Here is a 23,826-nt window from a genome sequence, read left to right on the forward strand (position 1 = left end):
TTGGCTGCCTAGGGATGTGATGGGTTCCCACTTATTGACAGTCTTTAAGAACCAGCTGGAGAAGTACTTGTTGGGGATGCTTTAGGCTTTTCCAGCACTGGGCAGGGAGTAGGGGTGTGCACTGGAAAAAAATTCGGGTTTCCTGCTTCGGGTTTAGGTATTTAGCTGCTTCGGGTTTGGGTATTTAAGCTGCTTCAGAATGCTCTGTAAATATTCTGAGCACACCGAAGATCAAAGCAGGCTTTTTCACTGGGTGGGAGGGGGGAACAGTGAGTTCCTTCTTCCCTCCTCCCATTGGATGAAAAAGCCTACCTGGAGTTTTGAAAGCTCAAAGCAGCCCTGCAAAGAGCTGAATTGAGCTTTTAAAACTTCCAGGCTGGCTTTTTCATCCAATGGGAGGGAGGAAGAGGGAACTCCCTCTTCCCCCCTCCCACCCAGTGAAAAAGCCTGCTTGGGGTTTTGAAAGCTCAAAGCAGCCCTGGAAAGAGCAGCTTTGAGCTTTTAAAACTTCCAAGCTGGCTTTTTCATCCAATGGGAGGGAGGAAGAGGAAACTCCCTCTTCCCTCCACCCATCGGGTGAAAAAGATGTCGGGAGCTTTGAAAGCAGCAGCAGCACTTTTCTTGCATTTGCAAAGGGCAAGGAAAGTGCTGCTGCTGCTCTACACAAAGCTTTCCGAAGTGTTCTGAAATGCTTCGGAAAGCTTTGCTTCGGGCTTCCCTAATCGGCTCAGCAAAGCTGGGGCCAATTAGGGAACCCCCAAATCTATACGAATCAGGCCCTATTCGGGTTACTAACCCGAATAGGAAATCCAAAGCGCACACCGCTAGCAGGGAGTTGGACTAGATGGTCTGTAAGATCCCCTTCTATGATTCTATGAATGCAGAAATCCACAGGCCAGAAGTTCTTGTAGAAAGAAATACACTGGAGTGATATAGAGAAATCTCACTTTTTTAAGAATAAAACCCACTGAATAGACCCAAGTATTATTCTAAGCAAATCTGTTTAGGATGGTTCTCTCATCTAGTGTCCTCAAGAGAATCTCATTTCCTATTCTGAATTGGTATCACTGTTTTCAAATTTTAGAGAAGCATACTTTCAAGCCTCTTTGCTGTAAAACTCAAACACTTAGCAGTATGATCTTATGTTGATCTGTGAGAGAAAATCCAGTTCTTACCTTTGGTATGTAGGCTCAAATGGAGGAGCCAGAGAAATCAGAGCTGAAATCAGTTCCTCTTACATGGGAGTGCACTAACCTCTGGGCTGGCTCTGAGGTCAGCATAATGAGCAAGTAGAGCTGAAATGTTAGAACTATCAGATCGGAAATGTAGACTACTTTCTGCTCTCATTTTATAAATCCATCAATTTACAAAGTATTTAAGTGGTGACACAATACTATGCAAAAAACAAATGCACACCTTCAGAGGAATTTCATCATGTGATCTGCCAACAGCTTATCAGTGAGTCCATCAATGATACAAGATGTATTTAGGCTATGAAACTCAATGCCACAATAACTATCAAGACCAGATTAGAAAAAAAAATGTTCTGGTTTAGTCACAGTTAGTAGTTAAAATAAGGAGCAGTTTCATAGCTTGGTGTGCTACTGGAACTGGGCCTCATGTTGAACATGGTTAGCCAGCTGCAGCTCTTCCTGGGCAGGAAAGATCTTGCCACTGTGGAGCATCTACGTTAGATTATTGAAATGTACTGTGCATAGTGCTGCCCTTGAAGACTGACTGGAAGCTCAAGTAGGTACAGAATGTTGCAATGTGAATGCTGACTGGAGTGGGTCAAAAGAACCACTCCAGTCTTGTTCCAGTCACCTACACTCATTCCCATTTTGTTTCTGGGCCCAATGAAAGCATACTTTAAAGCCTTATACAGCTTGGGGCCAGCATACCTTAAGGACCATCTTCTCCCATTTGAACCTGCCCATCCACTCTGGTCATCTCTGCTTTGGGTGCCCCTGTCCTCTAAGGCTAAGCAGATGACAACCTGAGAAAGGGCCTTCTCAGTTATGGTACTGGAACTCTCTTGTGTCCCTCTATAGTTGTCTTTTGTCAGCTGGAGAAGACATTTTTCTTCTATTTGTCATATCCCCAACAATTGTTATTGGCCTCCTCCCTGGGTTTTGGTGTTGTGTGTGTTTAATATGTTTTTATTGAATTACTGTGTATTTATCTTAAATGTTCTAGATGTTTGCCATCTTGGAAAAGCGATTTGGGTGGAAAGGCAGCATAGGGAAGGAAGGAAGGAAGGAAGGAAGGAAGGAAGGAAGGAAGGAAGGAAGGAAGGAAGGAAGATGGCTAAGCTTCCCCACTCCTCTGCTTGAAGCTAGCTGGGTGACCTTGGGTCAGTCACAGCTCTTCTAGAGCTCTCTCAGGCCCACCCATCTCACAGGGTGATTGTTGTGGGGATAGTAACATACTTTGTAAACCACTCTGAGTGGGTGTTAAGTTGTCCTGAAGGGCGATAAATAAATTGAATGTTATAATGTTATATACTGCTAGTAGATAGATTTCAGAATCTAGACAGGCTACTGTTCTACTTTAGCTGTGTTCATCATGTTTGTGCCATCAGTTCTATAACAGGGGTTATTCTTATTTGGTGACTTTTGATATTTTTCCTGAACCAAACTCTGTATCATCAGGTAATAAATACAGTCAAGATTATTTTTTAGTTTCTACTATGTTCTCACCCAGTCCAGTTACCCACTTTGGAATCTCAAAACTGATCCTTCTGGGATCTCATTGTTAGCCTCTCTCAGGTGCAAAAACAACCCAGATAGTCTTGCATTCCTATTCCTTAACAGGATCTGACACTTATAATTTTTCCAGGGACCTTATGTGAGGAGCCTGATTGCTTGATATGATATCCAACAGAGATCTATGTCCCTCTCAAAGTACCATCACAACCTGCCTCTCTACCTGAAAATATCCTCAAAGAATACTTCAACATGGCATGCTCATCTACATGCCTAACAATTCTATTCTTAACAGCTATCTTGCCTAGGACAATAACCACCAGGTTCAGAGGGCAATGACTGAAACATGCTTGAAGCCAGAACCCACACCTTAACTATGGTGATGGAAAACACAGGGGAGGACTAACATTCTTTTTTAAGTAGTTCTGAAGAACTGGCTCTTAAAAGGAAACTTGGTTTCAAAATTATGTCTTTCAGAATGAAAACACTACAGTAAATAACTCCTGGTGACACATTAGCAGCAACTGGCTACTCCTTGTCCTTAGGGAAAGTTATCTGCAGCCCTGAGCTGCAGAGAGCAGACTGTACACCCAGGCAACTGCCAGAGGCACAGATGCACTTGGTTCTTTTCAGCTTGACCACAAAGACTTCAAAAAAAGATCTGCAGCCCTGGAGATAACAGCTCTCACACACCTGCCATAAGGTACGCTGAAAGACAACACACGTTTTGGGTTTATGGCTTAAAGTCTTAGTCATTCCTAGCCTTCCTGACTGGGTGGGATATAAAAATATAGATCTGTATGACAATGCTACATAGAAAGGAGAAGGAGAACATACCCCAAACATCTGCCGAAGGTCAGGATCCCGAAAGCGGAAGGGAATATTGGACACATGCAGCCGCTTTGGAGTAGACTTGCTCTCAGCATTCTCACTGCTTTGTGTCTGTGACTGCTGGCCATCCGTCTGTGCCCCTCCTTCTGTCTGCTGCAGTTTTTTTTAAAAAAGGCAAAAAGTAAATCAGAAACAAATCCATCCAATATTCATCTCTATCAACTGATGTCTTAGGTATTTAAACCACATTTATTGACCACAGCACCTTCGAGTTAAAAAAAAGCCAAGTCTAACAACAAGCAATCTTTTGTTCTCTCCCTCCCCCCACCACTCCCACCCTTTTCTGAACAAACAGTAAGAAGATCTCTTCATAACAAAGTATTGGGAGATCAATTGCACCACTGTAATTTAAAGTGTGGATTCAAACTAATACAGATAAAAGGATACAAAGGACTGTGCCAATATTTATTGCTGAAAAAGTAGCTACATTTTTACTTATAAACTAGTATTTTATTGAGGCATTGCATTCAGCTTGTATCAGCTTACATACATTCACACAATTAAACATGTCCTAATTTTGGCATCCTCTGACTGTCTTTTAGCTCAAAACACATCAACATTAGACGTCATTATTTAACACCACTGTCACAAAACCGGCTACTGTGGGTCACGTGCCTCCACAGAAGCAACTCTAGAACATTCTAGAAGCCTAGCCAAGGAACTGGCATTCAAATCTGCCCCCAAAGGAGAGCCCCTCCCCCCAGCACATGTGTTGAGGAGAGAGGCACATACCTTAGCACATATCTTATCACTCCTTTTCTTGAGAATGCCACAAGTACCTCCCACATGTACCCAAAGACAGGGAGAGATCCAGCAGTGCGAAAGGACAAGCTGTGTGACTACACTGAAGACCATTTACAAAACATCAGTTACAGATTAAGTAACCTGTTTTACTACCTTTGTAGTCTCTGTCTACCTTTACAGACTACCTTTGTAGTCACAGATGGGTGACCAGCATAAGGACCTTACTGGAGGCATCTGCCTGTATTGCATCAGGAGAAAAGATATCTTCAAACAGCCTGCCCAAATGCTGAATCAGCCATGGCTCCAACGTCAATAATATAATGGGAAATGAAAATCGATGGGGCAACTCAAGTGGTTACTCTTCATACAGCTAGAAAGCAGTACTCTCCTTTGAGAATGCCAAAGGATGTAGGTATAGTTCTGGTAGAATGAGCCCAAAACTCTTTGAGGGAGAAGATGCCTAGCAAGTTGGTAACTTAAAAGTTGACAGCAGTAGCTACCCACTTTTATAGGTACCAGGTAGAAACTTTGTATTCCTTCTCTGAAATGACATAGCACAGGTTATAAATTGGGGCCTTTTGGAAATTCTTGATCAGCATAAAAAATTAAGGTGCATCCAGAAAATGCAGGCACCTTTGCTCCTTGTCAACTGAGACAGTGGAAGTCCTTTAACTGTTGTCTGGAAGCAATACTGGCCTAGATGAAGCTCAATCCAGGTGCGGCACTGTTGGGCGAGAAGACAAATTGGTTTGTGGAGTCAGTATACACAGGATGGGCTACACTTCTATTAAAGGGGCAGGTTCACAGTTTGGGGACAGATCTAGAGCTACCGATGTGGGGAGAGGTCCAGATTTGTGGCACCTTTACCACTTTCAGACAGTTCACCATCTGTGTCCCTTTTTAATCTATGCACTGATTACATCCAGACTAGACATCAGAAATGCTTTCTATGGCAAATTGCTTCTGAAGACAGGAAGCTTCAATTTATACAAAATGTAGCGGCTAAAATAACAGCCAGTGCAACCTACAAAGATTGTATCTCGCCAGATTTAAAAGAGTTGTACTGGCTTCCAGTTTGCTTCCAAGCGCAAGTACTCATTATCTATAAAGTTCTACATCTCTGAGAAGGGAAGTTCCACAATCCATACCTCTGCAAAGCAAGCTCTGTCTTGCTTCTGCCATTAAGAGGCACAAACAGTAGGGCTGACTTAACTAACAGGCAGGTTCCTATGAGAGGAAGCAGTTGCTCAGATATCAGTCCAGGATATCTGTTTGTGCCTCTTAATGGCAGAAGCAAGACAGAGCTTGCTTTGCAGAGGTATGGATTGTGGAACTCCCCTTCTCAGAGATGCTTGCCTGGCACCAGATTTTCAAACATTTCAGTGCCAAGCAGAGGCATTTTTATAAATTACTCCAGAGCTGTTAGTATTTTATCACCTATCATTATGTGTCATGAAGTTCTTATGGGCATTGCACTGCTTCTGTTGTGCATATTTTAGCTGCTGGTGTTTTATAGTTTTAGTCTGCCTTGTGGTTTTATGTGCTATTGTTTTGGTGTTAGTTCTTTTTTACTTTAAAGCCATATGGTTTTTATTGGATTACATTTATTAAATATAGTTGCCATAAGTCAGAAGCAACGTGATGGCACATAACACACCTATTAAATCTTCTTATAAGCCGCTTTCAATATAGTTTAATATACTGGATACCAGCAAAATACTGAGTTGAACCTGCTGAACTGTTGCAGTTCAGGTCATAGGTGAAAGTCACAGCAAACCTTTGAATTTTCTACATTTACATGATTGGGGCCAAACAGAGTAGCCACTTAACACCTCACAAAAGCTCAAAAAGATGGCTGTGCATCAACATAGTAGTAATGATATCAAAGGAGCAATGAAAGAGGCAGTAGAGGGACAGCTGGTGCTGTGGCCTGGAGTGGTATGATAAACAAAACTGGAGCAGGCAAAAAGATGGAAGAACACAAAACATCTGAATCCATACCAAAAGTAGTATGGTGACTGAAGATAATGCAGCAAGCAAGTAGTAGAAGCCAGAACTTCAGAGGTAATGTGACAAATATCATATGGTAAGAAGTTCTGGAATGCCCAGTCTCATAATGAGGATCCCTACAATCCCAGGGGTGTGAGAGCATAACATGGTGAAACATAATCTCACACTCTAATCTTGATGACCACAGTTTCTGTTTCTATGCTTATCCTCTCAACAGATATATGGTTGGGTAATGATGGTAAACCAAACTTGATTTGATAGCCTCTACCCCAATCCTTATGCCACTAGGATTGGTGCTAGATCTCAGTATCATATCATTGCTATGCTCTCTCATGCAGGTGAAAGACATATTAGGGAAGTAGGAGGTTCCCTTTGTTCATCTTGTAGAGCGTGAGGCAGCAAATACAAGGAGCACTTTCCATTATCCTTGGAGAAGGAAGATTGTAAACAAAAGGTGTGGTTTGGAAAATGAGATGAATGAAGAGGATCAAACCTCTTGAACACTACTTCAACTTCCAGCAAAACCTATGGAAGGTCCAATAGAGGAACTAAAAGCAGATGTTTAACGGAAGTTGAAGATACTATGGCCAGAATCACAGACCCAACCATCATTGAACCAGGCATGGAGCTATGACCCAATAATGGAATGTCTTCTTTTAGAGGACTGTGTTTCCAAAACACAGGTGACAAACAGAACTTTTATTAGTTTCCTGGATGAACTTCAAACAATTCTGTGTTCCTCATTCAAACAAAGGAGGCCGAAGAGAAAGGAAACTTGCTCTAACAATAGTTGCCTAGTAAGCTATAAGCATGTTGACATAAAGAGAAAGTAGGGACCCCAAGAGAAATTAAAAATATCAAGTTACCTAAATAAAATAGTCACAAAAACTAACTACAAAAAAAGCTTATGTTTATCAAGACACTCGGAGGAGAAAAACTCTAAGAACATTCTTAGAGCTGCCATTAACAGGATGATCGGAAGAGAACTGAGTGAGAAGCATTCAAAGCGAAACAAAAAATTTTAAGGAAAGGATTTTTGTGTCATTTCCTTGTAGGTCTACCAAAAGTTCTAAACGTGTCCCTGCACAGGTGCAGAAACTATTCCTATGAAGGCACAGAATAAAACTGCGCCATCAGCCTTTATTTATATAAAAACTTTGTTAGAAGCCAGTCACACGCAACATTTTAATTCTTATTATAACCCTGCTAAGTAAGTATATATTTTATTTCCATATTGCTGATAAAGTCTGAAGTAGTCAGAAAGTAGTTTGGCTGAGACCTTCTAGTGAGTGGGAGAGGCGCAATCCAATATCCTGTTTTGTCACTAAGACTCTCACAACCACTATGTTATACTTGCTCCCAATAGGTAGCTCTGAATTTAAACTGATTTAAACATCTAATCTCCAGCAGCTACAGTAGATCTACAGTGCCTTCAGTAGTAGTATACAGAAATTGGCAAAACATGCCACTTCTGATTTCTTGAACCCTTTGATGCCCAATAATAGCAGTTCCTGGTGCTGATGCCTCATCATCCTGTGGTGGCATGAAAGCAACTGTAAGCCCAGAAAAAGAAGGTTGTGATGACCTCTACCAGCACCTCACTTCACTGCTCTGTTCTGCTAGCAATGCACCTTACCGCTCAGTGAACCTTATCTTGTATAGGAACTGCAGCTCTATGGAGGTACCCTCATTCCTAAATCTGGTGCAATTTGCTGTCATCACCCATCACACACATACACACACATTGTATTTATTTTGATATTTTCTCCCACTAAGAATTTAACACTACAGTTTATTTATTTTAATGGAGATGGGGAGAAAGTTACGGATCAAGCTACATACACACAGAGCCCAGTTCCACCAGAATAAACTCTATTATATTTGAATTATCCAGAATAAACCCTATTATATTTGAATTATTCATGTAAGAGCATAAACCATGCACGCCTATGCAGCACTGACGAAGTGCAAGTTATCCAGCAAGACAGACAAGTCTTCAGTTTGTAATGTAAATAACCCACCCTGGAACCATAATCTAAAAAAAAAACTAGTTCCAGTTTTTTGAGGCAGATCACTCAGGCTATCATCATAATCCTCATCAGAAGTGAAGCTTTTGGACTATGCTTACTTCTAAGGCACTTTGCTTGCTTTAAGATCTACCCGAGAACTTAAAACAAAAAAGAAACATCATGTTTCTGTAGATGTTCTGTCTCCAAATGTATACGGTGTTATAGATGACACTAGGACCTAATCAACTTGGTAGAAGGCTTCAATGTTGACAGTGGAACAAATCTCTCCTCTTTAATCTCCATTTGAATCTTTCCTCCAGATCTGCATGAATTCCACTACAGCACTGTTAAACCCAATATGAGAGAGCCCATTTATGATGAGGTTTGAAAAACGTGCTGACTGATGAATGCTGGTAGTATCAAAGTGAAATCAGTAAGAACTGATCAGTTTTTAATGGAGTTGTTCCTTATAGCTGCTATGTAAAACACACTGAAACACTTCCTGGCATGCCCATCTTTTGTTATTTTTCTTGGGGATGTGTAAAATTAGCAATCTGGCTAGGTAACACAGCATTTCAAGCTCTGATTCTTATGTTCACATGATAGGCTGATGCCTCCCTCTCAAGCAGTGTAATCTATAGGAACCAAAAAAACTGATCTGACTACCTTATAAGGATTTTAATAGATTTTTGAGTGCATTATAATATATTCCCAAGTATGTGTACATTGAAGTATATTTTAGAACAATTAAATGCATGCTTAAAAGTATAACATTTCTATTGGAAAACAGTTAGTGAACAAAGTTTTGAATTTCAATCAGGGTTCATATCCCTACCTCAGCCAGGAAGCCCTCTGGATGATCTTTGTCCAGTCACTATTTCTTAGCCTAGTATTGGATCCAAACTGAATTTTCCAATGATAGAACTGAACTTTTCTGCTTTCCCCTTCTACTGCAGATCTCTAATTTCTTCAAAATGCTACCTTGAGGCAGTAGGGGATCCAAAGAAATTACATGAGGGGGGTCTACAGTGGGAAGGGGAAATCAATGGATACTGACAATTTAAATCTGAATTCAATCCCTAGTCTACCTCATAGGACTGCTTTGTGTAGGGGAGTGGGGACAGAAAATAACCTAAATTCCTTGGAAGAACAGTGAGATACCAAAGTAATAAATAACCATGAGAAGTCTATGTTTATTATTATATCTCATTTGGATAGTGTCTAATTTAAGAATATGATGTGAAGGGGCACAGATCAAATACAGGCACATTAATACAGCTATCTTTTATCAAGTGCAAATATTAAACATTCTGTCCACTAAAACAGCAAGAGAATGATTTAACCTAAGTGCATGAAATGGATGAAGACAACTTGGGAATATACAAAAGCAATGAAAGAAAGGCCTCTTAAGAAGTAGAAAGGGCTCTTGTCAGACACTCCCTCTCTTCTAGAAATGACCTTGGATTTATATAGGAGTTTTACAGAACAAACAAAAGTATATTAATGGTAAATGCTAGCCAGGCAACATGCTGAGCAAAGCAAGCGCAGCTTTCAGCTTTGCCTCAATCAAGCAATGAGTCTGACACAAACTCTGCCTGAACATCTTTAGCCACACAATGCAGAACAAGACACCAAACAGCTGGGACAAACTAATTCCATTCAACCAAGAATCAATTTCAACCAGCCCCGAATATCAGACACACAGAAGCATCCTGACAAAGGTCCACCTGATCACATCACAAAGATACTATTTACAGCTGCTTCCACTTCCCTCCTCACTATACTGACAAAATTATCTCCAAACAAATGGATGGTGCACCCTGAGGGGGGAATCAATGTGGCTGGCTTGTGATTAAATCACACCAGACTGTTTGGCAGTTTTATTTTTATGACTTCATCAGAGCCCTCTACTCCCCAGGGCTAAACTGTCCGAGAAGAAGGACAGAACCCATGATGTGTCTCATCCATCATCCCTATAGACAATGACTAGGAAAGAGTCTCCCCAAACAACTCTCAAATACCATTTAACGTACACGGTCCATGGGATCACTCTTCAAATTATATTTTATTCACAATCTGGAGCAGTGATAATGCAAATTTCCAAATTCTGAGCTCCTTACAACAGATGGTGAAATTGGCAAATCATCATAGCCCTCCAGATGGCCACAGATATTCTGCCCATCATTCTCAGTCTTGGTCACAAACAGCACAGTCACAAACAGTGCAGACAGAGTGGGGAAACTGGGAACATGTCTAAACTGGTGATACTCGAAGTATGTAACAGGCCCTTCCAGGGATGCCAAAAGAGTTGCCAGAAACAGGCCAGCTACCCACAAATGTCTTTCAATGATCACCTTTTATTGCATCAGGTGACAAGAGTACCATTTTTATCTCTTCCTCACAATCAGCGTAATATGGGAGCCTATGCATACCACTCAATCCTGATTGCTAGAGCTGTGAAGGAACTGGGAAAACTCTTTATCCTTTCAGAAAAATATTGCTTCTTTGAGTCTCGCTTTCAAGAGTCTAAAGAATCTCATGGGTCCTCACTGCCATACTCCCCTTTGCCTTTAAATCACAGTTTCTATATCCCAACTCTTCTGCAGCAATGTGGTTCTAGAGGCATTAATCCAATGGAAATACAAGCATGTGAACAAATCTTACAGTGAAATCCTAAGCGGAGTTACTCCAGTCTAAGCCTATTGGAGTCAATGGGCTTTGATTGGAGTAATTCTGCTTCGGAGTTCACTGTTAGAACCTTAAATTTGTCTTCAGTAAAGCTGTAATATGTTTTACAGTGAACTGCACAAAGTTATACCTACATACGGCAAGAACTGCTGCCTTACTAAAATGAAGCTTCTTCTAACAGAGGCAATGATAAGAACAGGATTTCCAATGACATGCCATTTATTGAAAGAATGTATGCTTTGAAATGGGGGAAATGGACGTTCGTCTTTCTCAAAATTTATTTCACTCATCAGAAGTTGATAGACATTCTAAAGGATTAGTTCAGTCTACAAGAGAGAAAAATAACAGTTCTAATATGCACTTTTCATTTCAGAATTCTAAGGCCCTAAGGGTGCAGTTAAAAGTTTAACTGCCACATTGTAGCTGCTAGGGCAGACTTTACTTTTAGTGGTCACTAAGCTACTATAAAACACTGACTATCACAAACCAGCTTATTATAAGCCCAAACACTGCCTCTATATCTTCATTTCACTTCAGTAATATTTGCTAGGCAACAGATGAATATAATGGGCTCAGACTTTCAATCTATTTTGAAAATAGCTTACATGGTGGCCTGGCAGCAGAAAATCACCTCGAGTGTGACTGATAAATTTATATATTTTATAAAACAACTCATCTTCCCCTACTGAATTTCAGCTTCTTTGGGCTAGCTTTCTGTCAGTGCCTCATTATGAGATGCTGCTCTTTCTACTCTCAAAAAAGACTAAGGCAGGTCATACTATACTTTAGTATGAGATAAACTGTTCTCAGATTAAATCTAAAAACATCCTTACTACAAATATTGTACACTCTGATTGCGATACTTAAATTTTTCCTAGAATTCAGAGTACTTACTTCCTTCTTCTCCAGTAAATGCTAAAGAGCTAAATCGGTTGTAAGAAATATTGGTAACTAGCCATGCATACTTCATAGTTAAAAATCAGCATGGTCAGCACTGTGAGTAAAATTTCTCACAATAATATCTAATTTCCAATCCATTCAGGGCACATGAAGGACTTTTTTCCAGTAACATCTATACTAACACAGAGTTGAGAGTCAGATAAATGAGCAGAAATGAACAGTTGTCTTGTTGTACTCTGTACACAGTTTCTCTTTCCCTGTCTGCATGACGTAGGAACCATCAGAATACGATTCATTCTGCATGATATATAAGCATCAGATCATTTGAAGTAGAATCTTAAGTGTTGATGCCTAAGTTCTAAACCAGTTTGCTGATCTGTTCAACAAAGTATCTTGTATTTCTTCTAAATGAGGAAGGAAGAGGATCCCTACATGATCCAGAGAAGATTCAGAATCTTTTGTCATGGACCCGATCCACATCTGACACCTCCCTCCCAACCAGATGGGGAATTATTGCTGGTATTGGTGTAGTTCCCATAGGAAGAAATCATAATTTAATGAAACAACAGCAGCAATAAGCATTGTAGCAATGGTCAGTACTGCAGGTTAAGGAGTCATTCACTACTGAGAGAGTAGTGATAAGTCTTGATAGCTTTACAGTATGTACAGTACAGTGTATTTATCTGTATGAAAAAGTGTTGATGCTGAAATGACAAGGAGAAAGTGCTAGCTGTGATGCAGTCAAAGGCATAATTGTAGTGGTGGAGAATCTATGGGAAGTCTGGAAACATCTGCTGAAGACCAAGAGCAATGACAGTAGAACCATAGGTGGGTGGTCCGAACAGGAATTTCTGCCTAGATGGTACTTGTATGATATAGATCTCATCATAAATTGGGGGTTCAAGGAAGGTTGGCGAAGTCAACTGAGTGATTAAACATTGTCCTTTTTATGACAGTCAAACACCCCATAGGGCCAAGAACACAATTATGTGGGCAGCAGCCTTTTTATTTCATTATGCTGCTGTTTATTAGCAAAGGCAGAAGTAAGGTGTTTCTCCTCTAGCCCTTCAGATGCTAGGGCAAACCTGACATCTCATCAAAAGCTTTCCATACTCTCCAGTTGTTGTAATCAAAGCCATCACCAAACAAAAAATCAAACACTTATCAATGGTAAAGGTCATTGCCCATGTCTCTGCCTTGTTTGCTGCAGCAACCAGGGAATACCCCTTCACGTGTTCTGGTACTCTATTCTGTAACACTCATGGGAGAGGGTTGGCTCATATCTAGAAGAACCTATCTAGCATGGTTCCCTTTACAACCTTTAATAATCATTGTGACTTAAACTGCAACCTAACCCTTGATTCCAGGATGAAAGCCAAAGATCAAAACTGTTCAATGAATCACTCACATTCACAGATGACACTATGGTTGTTGTGGATTTTCTGGGCTGTATAGCCGTGGTCTTGGCATTGTAGTTCCTGACGTTTCGCCAGCAGCTGTGACTGGCATCTTCAGAGGTGTAGCACCAAAAGACTCTCAGTGTTACAGTGTGGAGATGTTGGCAGGTAATTTATATCTACTCAGGAAGGTGGGTTTGGGCTGTGTCATCCTGTAAGAGTTTCCCAGGGTGTGGAATGCTAATGGAGGAAGGCTTCACTGTATTCTGAGGAGGTTCTTTTGCATATGGATTGGTGCTTGATATGCTAATCTTCTCTGCAGGGCTATTGTAGGATGTAGAGTATTTTGTTAGCCTGGTGCTTTTCAGGACTGGAAACCATGCTCTATTCATTCTTAAAGTCTCTTCTTTCCTGTTGAAATTGTGCTTATGCTTATGAATTTCGACTGCTTCCCTGCGCAATCTGACGAAGTAGTTGTAAGTGTTGTCCAGTATTTTAGTGTCCTGGAATAGGATACTGTGTCCTGTTTGAGTTAGGCTATGTTCAGCCACTGCTGATTTTTCCGGATGGCCAAGTTTGCAGTGTCTTTCATGTTCTTTTATTCTTGTCTGGATGCTATACTGTGTGGTCCCGATGTAAACTTGTCCAGGGTATGCGGTATACTCTTGTAGAGGTGAGGGGGTCTCTACTGTCTTTTGCTGATCATAGCATCTGTTGCATTTTTCTGGTGGGTCTGAATACTGTTTGTAGGTTGTGCTTTTTCATAAGCTTTCCCATCTGATCAGTGATTTCTTTGATATATGGCAAAAACACTTTTCCTGTGGGAGACTGTTTTTCCTTAGTTGTTTATCCTTGGTTTATCCTTGGTTTAATTGCTCTTCTGATTTCATTTCTGGAGTAGCCATTTGCTTGAAGTGCATGGTTTAGATGATTAGTTTCCTTGTTGAGATGATTAGTTAGATGATTAGTTTCCCCTCCATTACCATTCCACACCCTGGGAAACTCTTACAAGATGACTCAGCCCAAACCCACCTTCCTGAGTATATATAAATTACCTGCCAACATCTTCTCCACACTGTGACACTGAGAGATCTCGGTCTTTTGGTGCTACACCTCTGAAGATGCCAGTCACAGCTGCTGGCGAAATGTCAGGAACTACAATGCCAAGACCACGGCTATACAGCCCGGAAAATCCAAAACAACCATCGTTCTCTGGCTATGAAAGCTTTCTTGACACTGTTAAACAATGAAAAGTTCACTGTCATTTTTAAAGAAAAGTTAACTTCATGGACATAACAGCAGTTATGCAAACTGGTTATAATCAGCATAACTATTAATTATTGTTTTAACGGAGTTAATGATTTAAAAATAATGGAGTAGCCCTCCATTACAGGACAGAGGGTGGAGAGGACAGCAATCTGCAGTTCATTCTACCAGTTCTAAGTGAACAGAGGCTGCAAGAGGCATGCATGGAACAAAATGTTATTTATTTTTGATACATATACACACCTTTCTTTTCATCCAAATGGTGACCCAAAGTAGCCTAGAACATCCCTCTCCCTGCCTTCATTTTATTGTTTTTAACAACCACAATATAGTATAGGTTGGGCTGAGAGAGTGAGTGACCAAAGTCACCCATTGAGTTCCTATAGCAGAGTGAGGATTTGAACCTTTATCTCTCAGATCCTAGACTGACACTCTAACCAATACGTCACACTGGCTCTTGTTTTAATATTCTTTTATATTTATTTTATTTATATCCTAACAGAGTATAACCCAACAGTGACCAAAAGCAGCTTACACTATTATTCTCACAATAATCCTTTAAGGTTAAAAGTGTGTGATTGGCCCGAGGTCATCCTGTAAGTTTCCTTGAAGAAGTGGGGATTCACATCTGGATATCTCATATCCTAATGTGACACTCTAACTCCTACAAAGCAGTGGTTTTTGTTAACTTCCTTTTCAGATAATGAACTTAAAGTTTGAACTGTCTGGGGAGGCTGTTCTTGGGAAAAGTTGCTGCATCCTAAGGAAGATAGACTTTGGCATGTGGAGTCCAAAGGAAGTGTGTCCAAGATCCCTAGAAGCATCCCTAAGGAATGTCCAAGAACTGTAGGGACACAAACAGCAAGGGAAAGTGGCAGGAACCTAGGATGCAGATAGCAGCACGGTAAACTGAACTGCAGTTGAAAGAATGAATTAGCCTCAGCATCAGACAAAGTATTCAATATATTGTGGTTCTTTTTTTTAGGCTCCCAAATTTTATCTACACTACAACAAAGGGATGTATATATTCCTGATAACTGAAATTCTTAGGAGCTTTAGAAAAATGTTTAAAATATGAACCCACAGAAGCAGGTCTTGCCCCAAGGTAAGAGATATGCTGTGACAAAGCCAGAGAAAGAATGGAAGATTTGTATTCACTTACCGTGAAGCTTCCTTTCTCAGTGGTCCAGGAGTGGGGCTGTCCTTACTTTTGGGATATAGCTCCTCCTCTCTGAAGGCAGGGTCAGTCAGCTGATTTTGATCCTGGAAGGGAGGGGATTGTTCCTGGAATCACCAGTCTGTTCCCAAGCCCTGACTCCCCATCACGATACCAGGAGGGAAAATAATAACTCCCTTCAATTTTTTTAATAGAAAGGTCCCTCCCTTGAATCTACTGGGAGGAAGACTATCATCCTAACTCTTTATTCAATCCTAAAAGCCGCCCTGCAAGAAACTCAGATGGGCAGGACTGCCCCACTCCTGGACCACCGAGAAAGGAAGCTTCACAGTAAGTGAATACAAATCTTCCATTCTCCAGTGGTCCTAGGAGTGGGACAGTCCTTACTTTTGGGACATACAGGAGCAGTGTACCCCAGCGTGGGTAGTCCGGCTTCCAGGCCTAGAGGGTGTGTAGTAGTAACCTCCTGCTAAAGGTTGTCTCTGGGGAAGACAACTTATCTATCCTATTTTTCTTGATGAGAGAATATGCTGATTTCCATGTGATTACCTTATCAATTGTTTCTAACGACTAAAGAATGTATAGGCTGCCTGTGTCGTTGTTTCCCTTAGTGAGTGTGCCCTGACGTCTATGGGCATCTCCAGATCTCTGGCTTGACAGGCCAGAATTATGTACCCTCTGCTTTACCTACTTAGCCAAGAAAAGGACACTCTGGGTCCCAAGAAGGACCTCCTGCAAACAAACAACTAGCATCCCAGACTTCTGAAACATTGTTTAGTCCTGCCCAAGTGGAATCTCACTATCAAGGTAGTGAGATTTTTTAATTTATTTTTTCTCTTCCCATGAGAAGGAGAGAAGTACTATCTCTCCTGTCCTATGAAAACATGAAGTTCACCTTTGGAAGGAAGTTGTTTTTGTTCATAATTTACTCTATCATCTTGGAGGAAAGGGCATGGCTCTCTATCTACTGCTAGTATCTGCCATTCTGACACTTGTCTAGCTGATTTTATTCTCATCTGAACGATGGCTTTAAAAGTCAGTTCCTTTAGGGGACATGACATCATAGGCTCAAGGCATCTTTTGTATAATGCTATCAATACCAGATTAAGATTTCACGTGGGAAAAAAACAGTGCATCCTTAGAAGATTCGACAATGAGGTCCCCTTTTAGAATCCATTGCCATGAAGGTGATATATAAGGGAATGTCCCTTCCTAGAACCCCTAATTGTTGGGATGGTCACTACCTGTTGTCTAAGGGTACTGATATTAAGACTTTTCTTCAACTCCTCTTGAAGGAAGGATAGTAACTCCCTAATTAGCCCCAAAAGATTACATATGCACTCTTCTGGGAACTTGGCAGGAATTTTTTATAGACTCTGTGGAACTCTCCTGGAGGCTAGCATAGTACCAATCATGCCTTCTGCTTAGTCCAACCCTATTAGCTGTTTGAGTTCGACCTCCACACTGTGAGGCTTGTCAGAGCTGGTCAGGGGTGTCGTATTGATCCCTGCATCAATGGACCCTCCTGCAGTGGAGGTGCCAGGGATCCATGCTTGAAAGATTCTTCAGGTTTTGAGACCATGTCTTTCTGGACCTGAAGGTTGCTCTTAGCATCACTTCTGCACTTTACTGTGTGATCTTCTGAACAGCTCTGTGCAATAGCTGTACTGTGGAAGACATACAGAAGTGTGAAGGCAGCATTGCTGCTCACATCATCTATCCCTATGGTTTGAGGGTTTCTTCTCCTTGCGCCTTGTCGAAAACTGGTAGACCAGTTGGGGAATCTCTCTGGATAGCGTTTATTCTGCTTGGTTCATCACTCTCTGGCTTAGCCAGTCCGCCTCAGAGTAGTCCTCTGTATAAACATATAGTGACCTGTGGGAAGATTCTGAGATTCCACCATACCGTGTCTGATGGCTCCAAGTTCCAAAAGGTTTGCCCTGTTGATCATTTGTCCTTCAGTCAGATGACCTATGCCATTCTATCTTGGGTGTGGGATCCCCATCCCCAAAGACATGTCCATGGTCATCACTGTTCTCTCTGGTTCCTTGAGTGGGACACCATTGTGGGACTGAATGAGGTACAGCCACTGGTTTTCCTGTTTGAGGATTTCTGGCAATTCAACTATCTTGGACCTCTTGTGATCTAACGCCCCATGGTATGGCAACAGGCATCTCTGAAGTGCACAGATCAAGATGTCGTTTAGATATGGGAAAGGAGCCATACTCCATGGCCTAGCCATGCTATCAGTGCTACTAGGATTCTGATGAACACCATAGGTGGCGTTTTCAGCTCAAAGGAAAGGGCCCAATGTTGGAACTGGCTCTGAGAGATCGATGGAAGCCAGACAATCTCCATTCTGAATGATAGTCATGACAAATTTTAGCCTTTCCATTCTGACCTTCTTTTTCCAAGGCGTCTATTTTATTTGACCAAATTCATTTGGATCGAGAGGAAAAGGGACCAGGTGGCACAGAATTGAATTCTACTGATCACAGTATCTAACACCCGCCTGTTTCTTATTATTGGCTGCCAAGGGTTTTCCAAGCATTGTAAGCATCCTCCAAACACCATCACGCCTGCTGCCTTGGTGTAGAAACATTGAGCTCCCTCCTTTGGCCCTTCAGTATTCTGACCGGATTTGCTGAGAAGGTACTACCCTCCTCTCAATGTTTGATTTGCTTTCCTTTACTTAGAGTTTCTCCAGACCAGTTGATATATTTGAAAGGAACCACGGTTACTTTGGCTTTGGGGCAAATGGTCCACGTTCTAATTTCTAAGCTAAGAGTTGTGCCTGGTTGCCTGAAAACCATGGTTCTTGTTGACCACAGCATAGCATATTGCTGGGGCTATTTTCTTAGTTTTGCTCTTTGGCAAGGGTTTACTGCTTACTGCAACCAGCTCTGAGACCTGACAGAATGTGACTCTAGGAAGGAGTGGAGCTGTCACCAATGCTCTGAAGGATGTAGTGGAAATTTCCAATTTTGTACACATAGCCAGTTCAAACCGCTTGATGCTGGAATCCTAGGTAGTCCATCCTTGTCAATGGGCAGCACGGGATTAGATAGCAGGCAGGTTACCATATCATTCACCAATGGCAGATTGATCCTCTCAGTAACCCCTGGAACTAATGTATAAGACTTGGGGCGGGGGGAGGAGGAAATAAGAGTAGTTAGTTTTGCCAGTTTTCCTCTTAGACTTCTACAAGTATGAGAGACTACTGGAAGGGAATCCCTGATAGGGTTATTCCTGATTCTAGGGAGGATTCTCTCCAACCCCTTAGTCCTTAAGGGAGAAGACTCCAGAATCCTCATCACCTTAGGGAGTTTTCTAGGATACGGCTCCTGAGGAAGACCTGCTAGGGAATTTTCCCTTCTTTTAACAGCTCCCCTTTCTTCTTGGCTGAGGGAGAAAACTGATAGCTCATGGTCCTCAGGTTGAAGGCTTAACTGAGATATGTGCTCTTAATGGCCCTTGCCTCCTCTTTAATCGGGGGGGGGGGATCCCTTTACTTATCTGGAGTCAGACCCCCATACTGGAATGCCTCTCTTGTCCATCTGAGAGTCTAGCCGCTAGACTATTTATTAGTGTGTGTGCCTTCAGGAACTCTTTGAATTCCTCATTTCCATCTTGGGCCATGCCAGTTTGTTTGTTAAATAGTAACTATGGCTGTGACTATGTAAATAGGAGGCATATAATTATTTCCCCTTAGTGGTGGAAAATGTCATCCAGTCATAGTTGCCTCTGCAACACTGGTCTTTTTTGGAGGTCTCCCATCCAATTGCTAACCAAGGCCAACCCTGCTGAGGTACTGAGATCTGATGAGATTTGGCTTCCCTGGGCTAACCAAGTCAGGGGCTGTGATAAGATCAGAATCATTATTCCCCCAGAACCGCTAGGTAATTGAGACTGCTTTACCCAAGGTCAGCTACTGAACCATCAGGGTAATGATTCATGGCCCAGCACAACCACAACATTACAGCAACTCACTTCAGGCTTCCTTGCCTGATGGATGTAAACCCCAGACCTTCTCCCTTTCACTAGTCTCTTGAGAAGCCCGGGAGTAGGCCAAGGCAATTTTGGGCAAGTTTAGCATGCAGGCTTGCACTCTCTGAAACCAGGAAGGAGGCTAGGCCTGCCTTTGTTGACATACCATCAGCAGAAAATTTTCCAGGCATTCCTGCCTGACAGGTCCAGGCCCTTGGGCTTTTTCTCTTTCACTGGCCTGTTGAGAGGCCTAGAAGGGGCTGAGGCCTGGGAGTTTGGAAAATCTAGGCCGCAGGCACATGCTCTTTGGAGCCTGGGAAACAGCTAGGCCTGCCTCTGCTGAATTCTGCCATCCAGGCACTTGGGCATTTCTCTTTCACTGGCCTGTTGAGAGGCCCAGGAGGGGCTGAGGCCTGGAAGTTTGGCAAGTCTAGGCTGCAGGCTTACACTCTTTGAGGCCTGTGAGGTGGCTAGGCCTACCTTTGCTGACATTCTGCCAACAGAAATTTCTCTGCCAAAAGGAGAAATGAAAGTGAAAGTGCACCTCACAAGTACCAGCTGACAGGAAAGAGAAATAAAGGAGGGCTCCCTTTTATTTAGGGCAAGCTGGCTCTGAGGCTTCTGCTACTCTTTTCTCCTCCCTCCTTCCTTTCACACACCCCCATTTCCCGTAGGATCAGTCTTACCGCGGTTCAGTTGGGGCTACTGGGGTTGGAGCAGGTCCTCTGCTGCTTCTGGAGGCTGCTCCTTCCAAGCCTGAGGGAGTTCCCGATAATATCGGTCTCTACAACAGGCTACCACAGACTCAAACATCGCACCCTCTGGCCATCTGAGGAGGGGGTTTCCTCCCAATCTGAAGGTGGGGAACCTCGGTGGAGTTTTGCGGTTTTGGCTGTGGAACCTAGGAGCGACCTAGGGCCGTTGGCTCTAATGCTCGCCGTCACTCTGAGCAAAATGGGGTGGGGTAGGCGGTAAGGCCTTTCCTTCCCCTGCGAGCTCCGCACTGCCTGTGGCCTCGGGCCTCCCTGAGTACTGGGATTACAGGTGTGTGCTGCCACGTCCAGCTCATCTCTGGCAGTTTCTTCTTCACCAGGATCTCTGTGGTCTGCAGAGCGTTGCTGAAGACGTCCTGCTTGGATGGCAGGGCCAGAAAGACTGGTGATTCCAGGGACAAGCCCCTCCCCTCCGGGATCAAAATCAGCTGACTGACCCTGCCTTCAGAGAGGAGCTATATCCCAAAAGTAAGGACTGCCCCACTCCTAGGACCACCAGAGAATACACTGTGTCCCAGAGACTCTGGCTGGTAGGTTCCAAGAACAGATGTGTCAAAGCTTAACAAAAAGTACATTTTGTTCCCACTGTTTGAGGTACCACAGAGTGGTCTGAAATGGTCACCATCAAAACCTTTGCCCACAACTTTCAGAGAGGTAGCATGTTAGCTGTTGTATAAAACATTGTTAAAGACTCATAAATTTATTGTAGCATATCAAACACCAGGTCTCACAGGGCAATTATAATGTATACATTCAGCAAATCTTGGGCAATAGTCAAACTCATGCTTTTCCGCACAAGACAAACTGGCCTATGGTCAAGTGCTTTTCTGGTAGAAAGCTCTCTCCCTCCCCTTCTCCTAAGAATGCAGCACTCTGAAAAATGCCTGCTGGGTCATAAGTGTGCAGGTGGGGGGGACCCACAGGAACAAAAAACTATGTTATATTTGACTAAAGACATTTATATATGTTTAAGAATGGGAAATTCCTAAACTTTGCTGCAAAGAAAAGTTCCCTGAGCTGCTGCTAACACACCGATCAGAAGAAATCTGGGAATGTCTTCCTTCCAACCCTTAGGATGGGGGGTAAATATGTATTTATTTACGTCATTTACAGTCCACCTTAGTGAGTACAAGCTCTGTGGCTTCAGTTCTAGAAGATTCCAAAGTTGGCTCTGTACCAGGGCTGGTGCCAGAGTTTCTGGCGCCTGAGGCCAGGGGCAGCTTCAGGGCTGTTGCCGCTCCCATGTGCGCACACTCGGACTGCACCCGTCACTGCATGTGATGTCATCACGCAGCATGCCGCTGCGAGCCGCCCCCATTGGTGTGGCAGGCAGCTGGGACGGCGCGCGGGTGGCCTCCCAGCCCTCCCACTCAGTTGTCCTGTGCTGCCGCTGCCTGCACACAGCTGTTAAATCAATTAGCTTAGACTGGAGTAGCTCTGCTTAGGATTGTGCTGATAGAGTATCTTTTCCTCAGCATTATTAGTTACTCATTGTTTGATCAAAACAGAAGCTACAAATTCCAAGCTTGAGCCCTGACTTCTCCCCTGTGTTTTTGGGTGGGTGGGTAGAGAACACCACACCGATGAGGAGTCTGCCCTTCATTGGTGTGTTCAGTTTCCCATCTCTCCCCAACTTAATCCAACTCTTAGATAATCTCACTGATTCTTAATTCTGCAAAAAAAAATGCATTCCTGTCTTTGAGCAATGAACAAAAATACATTAAATGATTGTGCCGGAAATCCAAGTGTATTTCTGGAGCACTAATTGCTCTAGAATTGTTGTCTTGGTGCTGGATCTGTTGTCTTGGTGCTGGAAGGAAGGCAGTGGGAGGGCTTCTGGTGTCCTGGCCTCACTGACAGTCCTTTAGATGGCACTGGATTTCTAGCCACTGTGTGTGACAGAATGTTGGACTGGATGGGCCACTGGCCTGATCCAACATGGCTTTGCTTATGTTCTTATGTTCTTATGTTAGAAATATATTTGCATTGCCAGCACCATATTGTCATTCTCTGCCAACAGGCAGGGGAGCAAAATTCATACCTTTGCTTATCTCCTGCTTCCTTGATGCCTGATATACTTTATGACCCAAAAGTCATCATGAGTTCAGGAATCAAGGTATTTGTGGACAAATCAAATCTAAACATATATAATGCAAAAACAAAACAAAACATGAGTTTGTCACTAGTAGTCAACTGTGTTCTGACACTAACATTACCACACATTACCATCATTTTCACCTCTAGCACAAGCACAACACAACAGAGTAGACACACTAGAAGAAGTGGAAAAGAAGGCTAAGAGAGGCAAACCAAGGTAAATTCAGTGTAGTTTAAAGGCCCAGTTTGAAGTGTTATTGCAGATCACCAAATAACTCGGCACATTCTTGTTTGGTAATGCTTCTATAATACACCATAACTCACTCGCACTGTTTGACCAGCATTTATTAGTGAAAAAAACTAGGATTAAAATAATGTGCAGCCCACAGTTCAGTACTGATGTGGACACTGAAGACAGGGCAGAGTATATAGCTGAGTGGGTAAAAATTAAATTTTATCCTATTGTCAACATTTGCTTTCAGAAGACAAAGCAACATGGCAGAGCACAACTGATGCCTTTTGTGAACAAGCTGACTGAAACACAAATGACAGAACTGGATCAGGTGTTTTCAGGACACCTGTACAATTCATAATCCTAAGAAACCTGCATGAGTCTATTTCAAACACTGCTGTCTTCTATCTCAGCCCTTGCCAGCTCCTGTACTCCTGAGATAGTATCTGTCAAATTACAAGGACACACATAAATCAGCCTAATCGAGGTGTTTCAATCACAGGAAGCTGAAGATGGAGAATTATTAAGGGAAGAATTATCCACATAATAGATTGAAACAGTTGAGAACAGAAAGCATGAGATTTCCACTGCAAAATTTCCATGAATTTCTCAGAAGTCAATAGCTCAATTTGGATGACAAAACCCCATCTCCAAATCATGGCTTTGAGACTGGAAATGTGTCTGGGGCTTGCATGGTCCTCCTTCCCATATGCTGTTTGCTATAGTTTGTCAATATCATAGTTTGCTGTGATGTCCCAATCAAAGCTGAATATAATTAGCAAAATGTTCTTTTGGAAAAAGTCTTCAACCCCTAGTAAAAGGATTTCCTAGATAAACTAATAGAGTTGCTTCGTGCAGTAACACTTTCTCTTCTTTTAAGATCTACACGTCTAAGTTATATATGGGAACAAATGATCTTTTACAGTGAAAGTTATAATGAAATTGGTATT

The 23,826-nt window shown here is 42.3% G+C and overlaps 1 protein-coding gene across 7 annotated transcripts in view; it reads right to left on the minus strand.

Annotated features, from left to right (window-relative positions):
- Nucleotides 1–23,826, minus strand: part of RBFOX2 (RNA binding fox-1 homolog 2) — a 252,947-nt gene that overhangs the window by 56,510 nt on the left and 172,611 nt on the right. For 5 of the 7 annotated variants that reach the window (XM_054987900.1, XM_054987897.1, XM_054987898.1 and 2 more), the window contains one exon: nt 3,543–3,689. In XM_054987900.1, the coding sequence (XP_054843875.1) occupies nt 3,543–3,689 (147 nt within the window). The remainder of the gene's footprint in view (nt 1–3,542; nt 3,690–23,826) is intronic. The other 2 variants (XM_054987901.1, XM_054987899.1) reach the window with 1 other exon arrangement.

Source organism: Eublepharis macularius, chromosome 9 (assembly GCF_028583425.1).
Source record: "Eublepharis macularius isolate TG4126 chromosome 9, MPM_Emac_v1.0, whole genome shotgun sequence".
In the NCBI taxonomy this organism is placed as follows: domain Eukaryota; kingdom Metazoa; phylum Chordata; class Lepidosauria; order Squamata; family Eublepharidae; genus Eublepharis; species Eublepharis macularius.